This window comes from Megascapheus bottae, chromosome 15 (assembly GCF_031878675.1).
Source record: "Megascapheus bottae isolate mThoBot1 chromosome 15, mThoBot2.hap1, whole genome shotgun sequence".
NCBI classification, from domain to species: Eukaryota; Metazoa; Chordata; class Mammalia; order Rodentia; family Geomyidae; genus Megascapheus; species Megascapheus bottae.
The window spans coordinates 3582743-3600218 of NC_143523.1; the positions used below are offsets into that span (position 1 = coordinate 3582743).

General features: G+C 55.8%; 1 protein-coding gene across 2 annotated transcripts in view; it reads right to left on the reverse strand.

Annotated features, from left to right (window-relative positions):
* Ptpre (protein tyrosine phosphatase receptor type E) overlaps window positions 1-17476 on the reverse strand; it is a 112737-nt gene that overhangs the window by 15299 nt on the left and 79962 nt on the right. The window contains exons 4-9 of one of the 2 annotated variants that reach the window (XM_090345606.1): window positions 13064-13182; window positions 8078-8177; window positions 7761-7834; window positions 6073-6209; window positions 3373-3463; window positions 387-463 (exon numbers count right to left, since the gene is read on the reverse strand). In XM_090345606.1, coding sequence (XP_090201732.1) covers window positions 387-463; window positions 3373-3463; window positions 6073-6209; window positions 7761-7834; window positions 8078-8177; window positions 13064-13175 — 591 coding nt within the window. In that variant the 5' untranslated portion in view covers window positions 13176-13182. Of the gene's footprint in view, window positions 1-386; window positions 464-3372; window positions 3464-6072; window positions 6210-7760; window positions 7835-7911; window positions 8042-8077; window positions 8178-13063; window positions 13183-17476 lie in introns of those variants that run through there. The other variant, XM_090345607.1, reaches the window with a different exon arrangement.

Consider the following 17476-nt stretch of genomic DNA (forward strand, 5'->3'; position numbering starts at 1 on the left):
GTCGAACCCCGGTCTTCGTGCATGCTAGGCAAGCACTCTACCACTAGGCCAAACTCCTGGCCCCAGATCTTTGTTTTTAAAACAAGAAATCAGTAACATATAAATGACCTTTTAAAGACCATCTAGATGAGTGCTTAGTAAGAGTTCACTACCTATGGTGTCACTACAGTTTATATAAGCGGTCAGAACTTGTCCCAGAAGTTCCAGTCAGTCAGAAGCCCCTCCTTGCCCCGTGGAGGTCCTGGGGTGTGGCTGTCTGTGGCATCTTCACTTCCTGGGGCTTGGGGGCTGCACTTCCCAGAGAGGTGTTGACAATTGATGTGCACCGAGCCCCCAGATGCCAGCGGTGGCCCCGAGCCCAGCCAGGGGTGGGAATGCCAACTCACGTCTATATAGGAAGCGTTGATGTAGTCTGAGCAGGGAAGCCCGTCCACCTGGCTCAGAATCACCCTGGAGCGGTCATCTGGAAAGAGAGACAAACCCTGCTGGCAGGAGAAGGGCTCATCCTCTCTACCGATCACTAGAAGGACATACCAGGACTCAGTGGAAGCCTGGGCTAGAAGAGACACCGGGCAAAGGGGCAGAAGGTCCCCGCTTCACTGCGCTCCAGCCACCCACCACGGCCACGGGACAGCCGTGGGCTTCAGCTCCCAGTGTGTCTCTGCTGAGTGACCGTGGCTCAGAGCGCACTGCGCCCAGACCCCTGCAGGGTCTGCAGCCCACGGCAGGCCCCGCCTTATAGCACACATGGCGGCTCTCAGGGGGAAGGGCCCTGGCTTTCCAGGTGACACGCGGTATTGTGTCTGATGTGGCTGTGTGATGTGTGTTGTGTGGGATGTATGTGGGTACCGTGTGCTGTGCAGTGTAGCTGTGTGTTGTGTATCATGTGGGACAGGTGTGTGCATGCATGTTGCATTGTATGTGGTATGTTCTGTGTGCTGTATGATGTAGATGTGTACTGGGCGTGTGGCATGGTATAGGTGTGTATTATGTGTTGTGTGGGATGCGTATGTGTGCGGTGTATGATGTAGATGTGTGGTGTGTGGGACACGGGTGTACACGTTGTGTGGTGGTGTGCAGGACATGTGTATGTGGGGTGGCGTGTATTGCATGATATGTAGATGTGTGTTGAGCAGGACGCATGCGTGGTGTGACGTGTGGGATTCATGTGTGCAGTGTGGTGTGTGCGTTGTGTGACAGACATGTGCTGTGTGGGATGTGTGTGTGGTGTGATATGTCCTGGGATGTAGACATGTGCTGTGTGGGATACATGTGAATACAGTATGGTGTGTGGACAAGATGTATGTAGATCAGGGCCTCTGTGACCGGGGCTTTCCTGGCCTTCCATCCATAAAAGCCATGGGCACGCTCCTTCCCGCCCCCCTTGTTCCATGGCCTAACAGTGGCCTCACCTCTACCCCAGGGCCAATCGTAGCTCCCATCTGGACCCTGGCAGCAGCCTGAGGGCTGTAAGCTGGAGTCCCAGTGTCCAGCCTTCTCCTGGTCTCTGTGAGGCTCAGCTGTAGCTCTGACCCAACTGCCCAGGGCAACCTGACCTGCTCCTCCCTCAGCCGGGACCCCGCCTCCCCCCGGCTCCTCTGCCCCACCATCCTGCGGACATACCAGGGCCCAGGGGACCCCATGCGTTCCAGTGAGCACTGAGCCCCTGAGCTGCCATGCTGGGGCGGGGGTGAGGGGCAGCTGTGGGGCCTGGGGGAGACGAGCAGGGGCAGTGGGGACCACTGGTTCTGCTCTTCCTCAGGGCCCATCACAGGTTTTTGTTCTTGTTTAAGACTGGGGTTTGAACTCGGGGCTCTATGCTTGCTAGACACTGGAGCCATGTCTCCAGTGCTCTTTGATTTTTCTTTTGTTGTGGTTCACGGGGCTTGAACTCTGGGCCTGGGCATTGTCCTGGAGCTCTTCAGCTCAAGGCTACCACCTTACCCCTTGAGCCACTTCTAGTTTTCTAGAGGTTAATTGGAGATAAGAATCTCATGGTCTTTAGTGCCAGGGCAGGCTTTGAACCTTGATCTTCATTTTTATTTATTTATTTTTGCCAGTCCTGGACCTTGAACTCAGGGCCTGAACACTGTCCTTGGACTTTCTCAAGGCTAGATCTCTATTTGAGCCACAGCACCACTTCCAGCTTTTTTCTATGTATGTGGTACCAAGGAATTGAACCCTGGTCTTTGTGCATGGTAGGCAAGCACTTTACCACTAGGCCAAACTCCCCGTCCTGAACCTCGCTCTTCAGAGCTCAGATCTCCTGAGTAGCTAGGATTACAGGTGTGAACCACTGGGCCCAGCTCTTTGATTTTTCTAATAGGGTCTCGTGCGTGCTTGCCTAGGTTAACTGCAGGCTCCTGCTGATGCTTTCCACATAGCTGGGCTGGCAGCTGTAACCACCCCACGCCGCTCCCTTTCTGTTGAGATGGGATTTTGTGAAATCAATTTTGTGTAGCCTTCCCTGGAACCACAATCAACCTCTTTTCAGCCTCCACTGTACTGGTGATGGATGGGTTACAACAATGACAGTGGAGATGGCTGCTTCTCACCTGCTCCTCTTTCCCCTCTTCTTCCTTTTCTTTTTTAAATCTTTCTTATCTTTCTTCTGCCTCCTCCTTTTATTTATTTTTCCCTGTGCCACAGTTTGAACTCAGGGCCTGTATACTTGATTGGTTTGCTTACTCAGCTGGGGCTCTACCATTGGAGTCATGCCTCTGGCTTGGCTTTTTCCTGATTATTTTGGAGAGAAGGGTTTTCAGAACTTTTCTGCCTGGGCTGGGATTAGTAGAGGCCTGCAAGGGTGCTGTCTCCAGGACAAGGCTGGGGGCAGGAGACTGGCCGGGCTCTGGGATGGGTGAAGGGTTTTACACACCCCTTGCTCCCAGGCCAGTCTTTGCAAAGGCTGCTGTGAACATCTGGGGTTTTCCTGGCCGTGAATTGGGCACAGCCTAGCCAGGACGGCCGGTTCTGTCGCAGCTGTCCTTGGTCCTGGGTGTACTGGGGGTTTGCTGAGTTTCTGGGGAAAGGGAACCCAGGGTTCTGCAGCCAGACAGGGGCTCAGAACTGAACCAGGCAGGAGGCCCCTGCCTGCAATGCCGGGGCCAGGACTGCATTCCCGCCCCTCTTGTCTCTGGGCACCCCTTTGAGCAGCAATGGAGTCCAGGCACCTGGGTGAAGTTCTGCAGCCCCCTCCTCATCCTGGGAGCAAACACTGAGAAGTTCCACTGTCCTGGAGACCTACAATCACGAAGCACTGGGACCAGAAGTCACTAAGCAGTAGGACTCTGCTTTCAGCACAACAGCTACAAAGCAAAGCTGAGTTTAGTCTAAACTCCACGGACAATGCAGAAGAAAGAAACAACTTACTAGGAAGGATGTTGGGGTATCTGTTTTTCTCTCTGTTTTCATCTTTGTTGGCCAGTTCAAAAGTTCCTTGCGTGTGTCCTGATGGTAGCGACTGGAAGAAAACCAAGAGTCAGTGCTCGTGGAATCCCAGCCCTCGTTCCTACGCTTTATCATCAAAGAAGAGAATTTAAACAGGTCTCAGTGCAGACTCTCTTCCCCTCAAACCCTACTCAGGCATGGGCAGAGATTGAAGGGAATGCCGGTCTTGGCTTCCACCGGGGCCTTCTGTCTGGTGATGTCAGTGAGGTGTGATCACAAAGCCAGATGCCATGTGTTTGAGGGCGGGGTCCTGTCCACACCCCAGCAAGACCCCAGACTGCAGAGGCCCCAGGCAGGCTGGGTGCACGGGCTTTGAGACTGGAGAGCCAGCATGAGGGAGGAAGGGTTGCTGAGCTTTAGGGTGGGGCAGAGGATAAGTAGAGTGATTCATTCTGAGAAGTGAAGGGAGTAAAGGGCCCCAGGCGCAGTCCAGACTCGGTTCGGTTCAGGCCTCCGGGGTCTCTGGGACCAGAGGTGCTGGGGCGTGGGAGCTTGTCAGACACGTGAGGTCTCTGGGGGCCTCCTGGGCCTGAGACTGTCACCTATGACACCAGTGAGTTCTCCAGGGACGCTGGGAGGACAGAGAGGCAGAGGTCAAGGAACTGCTCAAACCCTCCAGGTGGGGACAGCCCTCCGGGAGGCTGCCTGTAGCCTCTACCCTCCGTTCTTACGACCCCAATACCAGCCATCTTTGTCCTCAAGTTCATGTGTCCTCCTGCTTAGTGGTGTACAAATGTCCAGATGCGGTGGGAAGAAGCGAGTTGAGATGTTAGAAGTGATCAGAGTGGTCAGCAGGGAAAGAGAAGGAAGGGCTGGAGAGCAGAGAGGGCAGAGAGATCATGTCCTCTCTGAGTGTCGAGAATGGTGGAATGGCTGAATGGCTGATCCCGCAGGCTGCAGTGCTTTTAGCAGACACAAATGCAGAACTGTGGCCTCTGCAGTCTTCACCAGACCAAGAAGGAAGTGAGGGACAACAGGCCCGGCTCCAGGCGCTGTACCTGCACCTCTGCCTCCTACCTGGGGTCTCAGACATGCAGCCAAGGGGCTGTGCAGAGACGGGGAGGTGAGGCAAATGAGATGTTCAGCCAGGGTGCAGTTATAGAAGCACCCAAAACGCGGGGATCGAGAGAACAGACTTCTAAGGCAACATGCTGTGTGAAAAATCCAACTTGATGTGACATATTCATAACGAGCAAAGCTTCCTCAGGAAGCCTCCACCCTTACACTGGGGATAAAAAGTGGAAGAGAAACGGGACAGGACTGGGGGGGCATTGGAGGGTTGGAAGGGGGAGGGTCAAGAGCTTCCCCTCACTGCTCATACACACATACTGATGGTTATTCTGCAAGTGGAAAATTAACTTCTCTTGTCAAGCCAAGAGATTGCTTCGGCTGTCTTGCAATACAACCTAATATCTACATAAAAAAATGGGGGAGACACACATTTGGAAACAGCAAAGAGGAAGCAGGATAGATGTCAGAGCACCTTGTGTTAAAAAGTAAGCGCAGTGCCTTCGCGGGCTGTTTCTGGGGAAAGCATCCCGGTGTGCAGGGAATTCTTGTACCGACCCTATGCACAACAACAGACACTTGTGGTCTACAAGACCCATTGTCCAGGCCTCACACTTGAGCTGTGAGATCATGAAGAAGACCCGTCCCCAGATCCCCTCCATGGATGACAGAAGTGGCCAGGAGAAGGCTGGTGGAGGTGCCAGAGTCAGAACACATTAAATGGCGTCCTGAGGATGCCAGCCTTCTCCTAGGCTCAAACTCAGCACACAGCCACGCACATACCCACGGTCGGGGACCGGAGCCTCCATCTGTAACCCTAGATACTCAGGAGGCTGAGATATGAGTTTTGAAATTTGAAACTAGCCACAGCAGACAAATCTGTGAGGCATAAGAGCCTCGTAAGAGTTGGAAATAAGATTCCAACTAACCAGCAAAAATCTAAAAGCGAAGGTATGGCTCAAGAGAGGAAAAAAAAAAAAAAGCTGTAAGTGTAAACACCAAGCCCCAGCAGAGGCACACACATACACAAGAAAGACGAGGACAGTGACCAAACCCCAAGCCGGAGCTGGGCACCACTGAGAAGAAATCCAAGACAACCCTTCCTGTGTGCGTCTACCATCTGGCAAAACCAAGAGACACTAAACTCACAAATTATGACTAGAAGGGGATGTGCTGTTAGACTGCTTTTGAGTTTTGTGTTGAAAGTGAGGGGAATCGGTGTGAGACAACAGGGCTGTACCAGGGTGAGAGCCGTGGCCTCGGTGCCTTGGCTCTGCTGTGAATGAGGTAAATCAACCCGAACAGAAGCAGACAGGGAAGCCTACGCTGCGGTGCCCCAGATCAGGTCCCCAGTTGCTGATCAGCGCAGCGGGTGGCTCAGAAATGGGACAGGCCCAGCTCCAGCAGCAGCTGACACTGTCAGGCAGCAGGACAGGGTGGCTGGGGCCAGCTAAGGTGAAGCTGCCACCCTGCACTGGGCGCTGGCCTGGTCTCTCAGCGTGGGGACAAGTGATTGAGGAGCAGCTTCCCCAGGTGCTAGAACAGGTCACCGGGACTCGTGTCTGGGGTCCCTCGGCCCTGGACGGCCTCCATGACCCCCCTCTCCCCACTCACGTTGAACTCCTCCCGGAAGCGCTTGCAGTCGTCGGCCGAGCGCACACGGATCTCCTCCTCCAGCTGCTCCACCGGGATGGGGAAGAACTTCTTGGGGCCCGAAGGGGACCTGCTCAGCAGCGTCACCCTCTGTTGTTCTGTGGGGTCCGAAGAGATGAGCTCTAGTCCCACAGGACTCACGACTGACCGCCTGGCAAGAGGGGCCAGCAGGAGGGTTGGGTCTCCCCACCCCAGAGCCCCAGCCAGTGGCCAGGCATAGGAGCCCAAGGCCTGACTTCTCAGTCTCTGCAAAGGCCTCTCTGCCCCGTGCTGCCCTGCTCCCGCTCAGTTGTGGCCTAGCCTTCCTTTTGGCCTCTGCAAGGGACCTGAGGCTCTGCTTTCCAGGGTTAGGACAGGAGAAGAGTAATTAGAGGGTCCTGGGTGCAAGTTCAGGTCGCATGTGCAGTCTGCCAGTAGGCATCTCGCTCAGTGTCCTCTTCTTTGTCACGATCATGCTGTTTCCTTAAACAAACCCCAAATACGAGAACCCATCCTGCTTCGGGGGTAGTGCTGCAAAGAAGGATGGGCTGCCAGGGCCCTGGACAAACAGATCTCACAGGTTCAGAGCAGGGATGTGCCAGAGAAGCCAGAGCCTGGGGAGCAAGCTTCAGCTGACGAGGCCCACCAGGGACTCGGCCCTCGCCCTTGCTCACACAGGCCCTGTCCAGCCTGCAGAGCCTGCTAGGCCCTGCCACGAGCTTCACCCCAAGGCTCCCTCCTCCTGACAGCTCAGGACACAGACAGCTCAGCCAGGAAGGTGGCTGGACGGCCTCTGTGCCCCTCCCCAGCCACACCCAGTTCCCATCTGGGCTGGCAGCAGAGCACGGCTCAGAGCAGGGACTGGCAATGGGCCCATGCTACCATCTAACAAGGGATATGAGTCCTCTAGGCCCTGCAAGAACATGTCTTTCGTGTGTGTGTGTGTGTGTGTGTGTGTGTGTGTGTGTGTGTGTGTGTGTGTGTTTTGCTGGGATACTCTTTTCTGTCTTTTAAAAAATTTTTCCCTAAAAACACATACACGCGCACATACACACACACACACACACACACAGACACACGCATGCACGCACGCACGCATGTACATGATTCAGCTGCTGAAATCGTAACTATCTATGTGTTGTGTTTCCCCAAACTACAACACAGGTAGGAAGCCAATGACAGGAAATTGTAGTCACCGGTGTGAACCAGTCTGTGTCAGAGCCTCTGCCTTCCCAGATTCCCTGAATCCTCTCACAGCGGGGAAATACAAAGAATTCGCCTCCCTAAGGAGCACTTAGGGCCTGGACTTGAATCCAGTCCTGTCCCAGCCACCTCTGATCCATCCTGACTGGAAAGCACTTGAGCAATTTCCTCCCTTTCAGCTCCATCTTAAAACAATCCGAAGTTTGAGCACGTTAGCTGAGGATAATAAGGGAGTCTTATTATAAAATGATTTCAAAGCCCCAGGAAAAAAATCACAGGATATGGACAGCCTCCCCCCCCCCCCAGCCACAAACTGAAGTGTATCACATATCCGTTTTACAGAGGAGGGGAAAATGGCTTTGAAATACAGAAATGCTGCCCAGACAGCAGTTACGGTCAGAGAGAGAGCCAGGGAGCAGGAGGAGCTGGACACTCAAGTGTTAAGGCTGAGGGAAGGCACCTCCTACCTTGCTCTTCCAGGATCCCGTTAGGCATTTTCTTGTCGCTGCTACTCATTGCTGCTTTCCTCTGCTTCCGGAACCTGAGAGGCACAGAGCTGTCAGATGGCAGCGCACACAGGCGTCTGGGGGCCCCCCACCCTGGTGTAATGGTACCCACCAGGTGAGCCGGGAGAAGCTCTTCCTGCTGCTCATGGCTGAGCAGGGCTAGGACCTGGCCGGCCCTCTGCTGTGTCTAGGTCCAGTGGGCCCCCGCCCCACAGCCTCGGGGCTCATTTCCTCATCTGAGCTGGCCCAGGCAAGTCAGCGCCTGGGGACACTCCTACCTGAAGAAGTAGGCGGCGAGGAGGAGCAAGAGGAGGAACAGCAGGAGGGGCAGCAGCAGCCAGGTGAGCAGGGGCTGGGAGGTGCCGGGGTCCGGGGGTCCTGCAGGGGGTAGGAGGGAGAGACTCCATCCGTACCCAGTACAGGAGGAGGGAGGCCGGGAGGCCGTGCAGTCCAGTCTTCCGTGTCCACCCTCCACGGGCCCTTTGTCCACCCCTGAGTGCACAGCGGTCTACCCTGCCAGTCTACAGTACACCATGGCATGGTGAAGACAAATGCCATTTGCTGTCTCTCTGGGTTCCTGGAGAATGGACGCTGATGTGACTTGTCCTAGACACTGGGGCAGCTGGGCTCCAGTGGCTCACACCTGTAATCCCTGCTTCTCAGGAGACTGAGATTTGAAGTCAGACTGGACAGGAAAGTCCATGAGCCTCTTATCTCTAATTAACCACCACAACCCACAAGTAAAGGTGTGAATCAAATAGTAGAGCAACACCTTTGAACAGAAAAGCTAAGGGACAGTGCCCAGGTGTGCTTGCACGTGCGCGTGCACGTGCGCGCACACACACACACACATACACACACACAGATCCATAGGGAATGCATGTACAGGTGAGTTCTCCACTGCTGTCTGTTCTCTGAGAGTTGAAGCCCTGCATCCCCTACAAGGAAGAGGTGGAAGAGGAGGGGCCTGGGCACAGCCTGAGACGCTGCAACCCCTCCTGGGCCATGGGCTGCGGCAGGACTCCACACACGGGAGCTGTGTGGCCCTGGGGCTGGGCGCAGGTCTTGTTCAGCTTCCTAGGACCTGCAACGTGGACTCCTCCTGTCAGGAGCAGCGGAATGGTGGCCTGGCCATCGGGAGGGTCTCACTCACCCTGTGTCCCCCACACGTGCCGGCCTCCCCTTCTTCAGCCAGGTGCAGGCACCCCCTCAGCCCTGTGGGTGTCACGCACTCCCCCCCTCCCCGCGCCAGCCACGCCCCTGGAGGATGCTGGGGTCCCTGAGTACTCCAGGGCCTGGGATTGCCTCTCACACCCCTGCTCCCCCATCGAATGTATTCAAAGGCAGTGACCCACAGCCCGTGATCATGATCCTGGCCCAGGGCAAGGCTGGTTCCTGCCGTGGACAAGGTCAGGTTGGCACCAGGCTGAATGGCTGGGAGTATCTGTTCCCGTCCCTCCCTCCAATACAGCCTGCTCATAGCCTGACACCTCCACACCTGCAGCTCCACAGAGCACAGGGTCCCCTGCCAGGGCCAGGTGCTAAGTGCAGCCCAGCTGACTTTCTGCCTGTCCCCAAAGGGTGGACTGAGCCATCCTCAGGGCAGGCCTGGCTGTTCCAGGCGCTCAGGCTTCACTCTATCCCTGCAGGCCTCGAGGAAGGGTTCGGCTAAGCCTGACTCCCCCGACTCTCTCTCCCTCCCTCCCTCCCTCCCCCTTCCTCACAGGCTCTCCCTGTCCTCCCCTTCTTCACCCCCCACCCCCGCCACCTCCTTGTCCTGGTGAAATCTCACACTTCTGCTTTGTGCAGAGGTTGGAGGTCAGCCTCTGCTCAGCTTCTGCAGGGGCAGCAAGCTCAAGCCTGCCTGCCTGGCTGACTCAGGCTCAGCTCAGCTGCAGAGAGGGGAACAGATGGGCCACACCCAGCCAATCCCTGGGCCCACCCAGCCGGTGCCCATTCCTGGACTCCAGGCAGGGGACAGGTTCGGTGCCCCACACCGTGGAGGGGCCATGCATGTGGGCAGAAGTGATGGATCTCAGGGCTCTGCTGTTCTCCTGTGGCAGAGGGCAGAGGGCAGAGGAATCGTGTCCTGGTGACAACTAAATTCAGTTTGTTTCACGAGCAAGTCTCATTGCTTTAGCACATTGGAGTGACACGCTGTGAATGTCTCAGGGTTCCAAGAAGGCTTCGTGTGGCTCAGGTCCCCTTCCTTGGGGCCATGAGGGGCCCGCAGGGCTGTAAGCCTTGGGTGCGGCCCATACCTCCAGCCTGAGGCTGGGGTCGCTCTTGCTGCTGTAATGGTGGTTGTTGCCAAGCCTATGGAGGCCCCAGAAGAGGCTGCTGCAGGGTTGAGCTTCACATTTGGTTCTGTTCCGGGTGCCAAGGTCACAGGTCCATAACCTGAAGGTCATAGGCCACGTCCATGGCAATATTATGAACTGACTGTTTTCTTTCCAGAGGAACTAGAAAGTGGAAGGTGATGTCACATTTCTGGAGACCCCGGAGCCACCTCTGGACCCTGCCCAACCTGCTTTGTAGCCTGCACATCCTGACAAGTTTCTAGCTGTCCCCAATGGCCAGGTGACATGTATTGGTGAGGAAAGTGAAACACTGTCCTGCCTGGACCTGAGGCATGAGCACTGGTCAGTGGTGATCAACCCCTTTGCCAATCCAGCTGCTCGTTGTCCTCAGAGCTGTGCATGTCCCAGGCCACAGGACATCATTGAGGGCCACGCCTGGACAGCCACTGGCAGAGGAGAGCACACCTGGCTGCTGCAGCCCTAGCCTTTCTCTCTTGTGGGTTTTTTCCTAGGGTGTCAGAGTGAGGAGGGAGCCAGGCCCCATATCTGCTCTCCCAGCAGGGGAAGTCTCATTGTCTCCCTGCTCTTAGAACCTTTGCTGTTTTCAGGACACTCCCCCAAGGTTAGGCACTCATGGCAGTCCCAGAGTGGGGTAGGGCTTGAATTCCGGACCTGGCCCGCACAACACCAGCTTCCAATTGTTTTGACAGCAAGTTTTGTTTTGTTTTCTTGAAAGATGTTGATCATTTTTGTCTGCTGTAAACTTTACAAGGACCAAGCATGATGCTTAATTTTATGTGTCGACTTTGCCTGGTCTATGGCTGTGTCTGGGTTGGTTTGCTTGTTTTTGCATGAAGTTAAATTTGAATTCATGAACTGAGCTCCACAAACGGTCCGTCTCCTGATGGAGTGGGCCCTGCTGGCCCAGGCAAAGGTCTGAGTGGAACAAAAAGCCGACTTTTCCAGTAGGAGCAGGCGCTTCTGGTAGACACACTGCCGCTCTGCCATCGGGTATTCCTGCTTCTGCTGGCGTCTGCTAGCTTAGGGATCAAACTGTGTGGGGGTTGCTGTACAGTGATGCTGGACTTGCCAGACTTCATTACCACATGAACTAGCTGTTTCTAACAAAGATACTTATGTGTGTTTCCTCATGACAATATTCATATTATAAACATAAAACATGGATTCCTTATAAGGCACGCACTCTCCCACGTGTCCATCTATCTGTGTCTTCTAGGTTGTCAGGAAAGTCCTGCAGCATGCGATGCTGCCGGCTGTGGGTGCAGTGGTGTGTGGGGAGAGGCAGGCCCAGGGCGGAGGAGGGGGGCGGAGGAAGGTAGCAGCCTCAGTGCAGGCGGGCTCTTCCTGCTCTTCACAGAGCGGCCTGGAAGTCTGCGGGAACCACGGTGCTCCGGGGTCAGGTTCACGAGGGGGCTGAGGAGTCAGGGCTCCTGGCCACCAGAGGCTGAGTGGTGACAGTCCTGGAACAAGCACCCCCATGGCCACGGTAAAGAGGGGTGCAGGTGGGCCCTGCTACAACTCTGGGGTGCTGTGGGGATGGGTACGGTCACAGGCTCCCCTCACAGCAGAGGTGAGGGCACTCAGGCCTCTCCCCAGGGCCTCTTGGCCAACAGGGGTGCAGATGGAATTTAAAGGAGGGCAGTGTTGGGCAAGGGGGCTCCTTGCTTCTTCTCCTGCCTCCTCTCTTCCGCCTCCCCTTGCCTCTGCGAAGCACGGAAGTTCCACATCAGAAAATGCACCCATTTTAAGCTAATGCTCTGAAGTAAATTCAAGCATTGTGAACGTCCGCCAACATCCAGCTACAGGCCATGTTGTTGTACCCTGAATATCCCCCCCGCCCCGCCACCACTCCTGTCCTGATCCCTGTCTCCAGGTCACCAGGCCACCCCACCACTAGACTATCTCTACTTTTCTCTTAGGCACATCAAGCCCTTCCTACCGGTGAAACCCTGTCCCTGGGGTCCCCCGATTGTCCCGAGAGCCAGTGAGCCTTCCCCTGCCCTCCCTTTGTACCCTTAAATGATGGAAAGGTGAAGGAATATATCCAACTCATGTTTCCACCCATGACTTTTGTGTGAAGATGGCTCACTGCTGCCTGTGGACCTACCCACTTCCTGTCCCGCCCAGCTCCCACCTAGCACACCAGAGCTGACTGCACAAACATCACTCACCGAAGAAACAAACCTTATCATTACCACTGCCTCGAGAGGAACTAGCTCCCCCCTCCCTCTCTCCCTCTCCATCTCCCTCTCCTCCATAATGGGGTTTGAACCCCAGACAGGCATTCTACCATTGAGTCGTGCCTTCATCTCTTTCTCTGCAGGTCCTTTCTGAGATTGGGGGTCTCCCTTCCTGCCCCCACCGGCTCTGTGCCTCTAGACCAGAGTGCACCGGTGTGAGGCTGCTGTTCTAGAGCTGCCCTGGAAACCCCATCCTCTTGTTCTCAGCCTCACAGGAGTCTAGACTTGTAGGTGTGAGCCACGGGCACCCAACAACAGTATTTTCCTTACTTTCCACGATGAATTGTCACCCGAGTGTTCACATTTGCACCTGCTGGCCGATGTCTGTTTGGCATTGGTTGGTAGGGGGTTCTGCACAGTGTGATTAGGGGGGGTTGTTTGTTTAACATAGGGTGTCACTGTGTACCCCAAGCTGGTCAGGAACTGGAGATTCTCCTGCCTCAGCTTTCTGAGTGCAGGGATTACAGGCATGAACCACCCTACCTAGCAGTTTTCGGAGATGTGTAGCTCTCTCATTCTCTGGCTTCTCACAAAGACTGTCATGAGAACTGGCCTCTTGGAGAGACCGAGCCACCCCCATGCCAACACAGTGAGAACGCCAGTCTTAACTTCCTTTACTTTTCTACTTTGTCGTCCAGGCCAGAGGTCCTGGCTGCTCAGGAGGTGAGGAAGGGGGGTGCAGAAGAGTGTGGCGGCTCCTTACCTGCTGTGGTGCTGGTCCAGTTGCTCTCCACTGGGGTGGTCTCGTTACCCTTGCCAGCCCTGGCGAGGGGCAAGCTAAAACTCGCCAGCAGGAGCGGACAGAAGGGCTCCATGGCGAACCTGTAAGAGACGGGGATGGCTCAGAGGCTTCACCCACCCCAGCCTTGGGGAGCCACCTTCACACAGGGCCTAGGCAGAGCTAGGAAGCCTGAGGGCTGAGAAAGATGCCTTGGATACTGGGTTAAAAAAAAAAAAAAGCATCCCCGGGCCTGTGGTGGTCACAAAGAGCAACATGTAGCAGGGTCCTGCTGACCTAAAGCCCATAGGCCACAAACAACAACAACTTCACCTGACAATCCACAAACACCCACTCCCCACAGGCACAGGGGACAGTGGATGACACATGGTCCACTTCCCAGACCCCCCAAAATGTGAGGATGTGAGGCCCCCAGTGCAGCCCTGTTTCTGTCACCTAGAAAGCACATTCCTTCGTTGCCTTTGCTCTGCTTTGCACGAATGAGCCTGCTCCCGCCCCAGTCTCCTGTGTGTCTCTCCTCGAATGCCTTTTCTGACAAGACCACGCACGTTCTGGCTTCTGGATCAGGTACCCCAAACCTCATGACAACTTGATGGCTAGAGCTGGGCTCATTCCTGGTGTCCGGGCGTCCGGAGCTCTGTCCGTGGGCTGCGGTGGGCGTGGTCACCATCTTCACCCACGCCACGGTGCCCCGCAGGCACTGCCTCACCCACACTGCCTGCCAGGACACATCCACGCACACAGCTCCCTGGCACTGAGACACTGCCAGCCCTGTGCCCCTGCTCCTTCTGACTCCTTCTGCACCTGTGTGCTGCCCACGTGGCTTTCCCACCCTGAAACACCAGCCCCTTCCTCTGCCTGCCAATCTCACTGGGCCAGGAAGTGTGGGGGGGTCTCCTGCCCAGCTGGTAGAGCCCAGGCATTCTCCAACCGAGAGCCTCAGATGGGGCTTGGGTCTGAACCCCGAGGTGAGGGTCAGCAGAGCTGGCCAGAGTCCGGGGAGGGAACTGAGTGCTCGGCAGAACACTGTGCAGACCCAGCAAAGGGCACAGGGCCCTGGTTACAGCCCTGGTCCTCAGGGAGGTGACCGGGCACTGCGGTACGGAGCCTCACCGAGGGCTCCTGTGGCGGAGGCCGGCAATGCCACCCCTGAAACCTGGTGCTGGCAAGTCTGGCTGTGGCAGGAGCCCGGCATGGGGTGCTGGCAGCCCAGGGCGCTGTACCCAGCAAACTGGCAGCATGTCCTGCAGGGCCCAGGCGGGAGGGGACAAACGGGCCACACTCACTCACTCCTCAGGCTGTTCCAGCAGCAGGCACCAGGCCTGGACTCAGAGGGCAGCGGGGTGGGCATGGAAAACAGACTGCTTCTCGGCGACCAGCACCACCAAGGCACAACTATTATGGGCACGTGCTGCCTTTCCTTAAAAAAATACACACACACTCACGGGCCAGGAGTTTAGCCTAGTGGTAGAGTGCTTGCCTAGCATGCACAAAGACCTGGGTTTGATTCCTCAGTACCACATACATAGAAAAAAGCCAAAAATGGTGCTGAGGCTCAAGTGGTAGAGCTCTGGCCTTGTGAAAGTCCACGGACAGTGCTCAGGCCCTGAGCCCAAGCCCAGGACTGGCAGGGTATATCTATATATCTATATATCGTCTTTTTCTCCTGCTGCCATGGTACTCTTAATTATGGAGGTATTGACGGGGAGGACCGGTTGGTTGCCTTAAGACAGCTCTAGAGATGTAGAATTCCTGGATGAAACTCATCCCCTCACCTCATGCATTATTGTGAGAAGCCTCCTCTTCAGATGACCAACCATGCCAGAGGAGGGGACACCCGGGAGGAAAACAAAGATAATTTCCTCCTACTGAACACCCAGACCCAGGCCGGCAAGACCCACACAGAGCTGCACTTCCCAGGGTGTCCAGCAGAGGGAGGGAAGCCTTGCAGTCTTCAAAACCTATCCTGCCATCTGGAGTCTGCCCAAGCCAAGACACCATTGCCTGAGGACCAGACTGCTGGTCCTGGAGGAGTCACACAAGTACCTGCTGAGCAGACAGGCCTCTATAAAGAAGCCGGTTGGAATAGGAACAAAGCCCATGCTGTATCTCAAGGACTTGTATCTGAACAATATGTGTTGCGTGCCCGCCAAATACTGTGCATCTGAGATAACCAAAATAGTTTATTCCTAGCAAAGCAGACTTTATTTTTCCTCCCTTCAGAACTCACAATCTATCAGTTTGACCAGAAATCCATCTTTTTAGCCTATTTAATGCTTTTCCTGTGTGTGTGTGTGTGTGTGTGTGTGTGTGTGTGTGTGTGTGTGTGTGTGTCAGGCAGAGCCTCGCAGCATTCTTGCTTTGGCTGTTTTTGCTTAAGGCTTGCATTCTACCACTGGAGCCACACCTCCATTTCCAGATATTTTTTCTGCTGCTTAATTGAAGATATGAGCCTCATGCATTTATCTGCCTAGGCTAGCTTTGAACCATAATCCTCAGGTTTCAGTCTCCTGAGTAGCAACAATGACAGACACGTGCGACTGGTGCCCGGCTCACTAAAAGCTTTTCCAGTACACTTGTGGGGCTGCACCAGACACCAGCAAGCTGCAAGGCCTGGCCTTGCAATGCAAAGCTCAGCTCCGCCTACAGCGACTCATGGAGCAGGGAGGACATGTGGCGGGACAGTCCAGGCTCCACACCATGTTCCCGAGATGGGCCTCAAGGGTCAGGGATCAAAGGTGAGAGGGCAGTCCTTCAACCAGGTGGCGACAGTGCAGAGCAGGCACATCTGGAAGGATGGCAGAGGGTGGAAGGGGGCAGGGCCAGTGGCCCAGGCAGGGGTCCGGGTCCTGTGGTCAGCTGGCCCCCTGGGATGTGGAGGGCACCGAGATGAGCAAGGATGGAAAGTTCTGGGGCTGAGTAATCTAATCCTGTCCTCCAGGCTTCTGTTCTAGTAACAACCTATGTTATTAGACTCACTTAGGAGGCCAGGGCCAGATAAAGGAGTGCTAGTGACGGGGCGGGGGGTGCTTTGACTGATGTGTGACAGCCTTGGCCGTGAGGGCCCTGGAGGCAGTCCTCAACTCCACCACGCTGGGGTCCTCCCGTGGTGGTGAGAGACCAGGAGCTGCCCAGGAATGCAGAACCTCAGGAGGGGGTGGGAAGAAGGGGGACTGCCCCAAAGGTGGGCCTAGGGGAGTGGTGGTGAGTCCCCATGGGCACGGAGAGGGGCACAAGGGCAAAGAGGGGCACCACCACCCATTAGCTGAGTCAGGGAGAATGGGCTCCAGTCTGGGGCAGAGAGGATTTCCAGCTTGAGGCATGAAGCAGTCACCTTGTCTTCCATTTCCTGAGCTCCCAGGAGCAGGGAGGAGCTGCTCTGAGGAAGACAAATGACCCACCAACTCTCACAAATCCTGTAAGCAGTGAGATTGAGTCCCCTTGTCCTTGGAGTAGAGTTGATGGAAGGACGCTCTGCTCTGGGGGGGAACTGGGGACAGGGTCGAGGTGTGGTCCTCGGGGGTGGGGAGGGACGGAGGTAGGCTGCTGGGTGGGGGGTAGGCCCTGCTGAGAGGACCTTGAAAAAGAGAGGGGAAGGTGCAGGCTGTGGCTGGAGGGTGAGGTGGGAAGGGAGGTTGATGCTGGTCGGGGCGGAGATATGGGCAGGAGGCAGCATAAGGGAGAGAGGGAAAGCGTGTCATCACTGCCCTCTGCTGGTGCCCTGGACCCTGCTCAGACCCCTTCCTCTTCCTCTAATGCATCCCACCTCCTTCTGGGCAGTCTGAGGCTATCCTTCTGAGGTCATGGTACCTGGGGTTGTAAAAAGTGGACTTCTCAACAAGCCCATAAGTCCCTGGAGAGCAGAGGCAGTGTTGTGTCCCCAGTCCAGCCTGGCTCTAGCCAGGGCTCTGCCCACATGTCTGACATCACGTGCCAGGGCCTGGGGAGGCCACCAGATGATGGGGAGGGGCTGTGAGGACCAGAAGCTGCCAGGAGGCTGGTGCCATGCCCAGCTCTGGAGCCAAGCCCCCTGGCCCCATCTGGAGCCTCCTGGGCTGGTTCAGTCAACTACGGCTTCAGATCAGCCAGCTCAGACTTAGGAGCACACTGGACAGGATACAAACCGGCCAGAGGCAGATGCCCGGTAAGAAAATGACCACAGGGCCACAGGCAAAAGGCACTGGGAACTGGGCAGGCCACCAAGGGGCCCAGGTATCAGGGTAGCTGTGGGGGGATGGGAAGGATGGACGAGGACACAGAGGCGGGAGGGGGCAGTGCTCAGAGCAGGGCCTTCAAAATCACCCAGAATCCATTCTTCACCCCCTTATAATAGCTGTTTGTCATCCCTAATAAAACACGACATCATTATAATAGTTT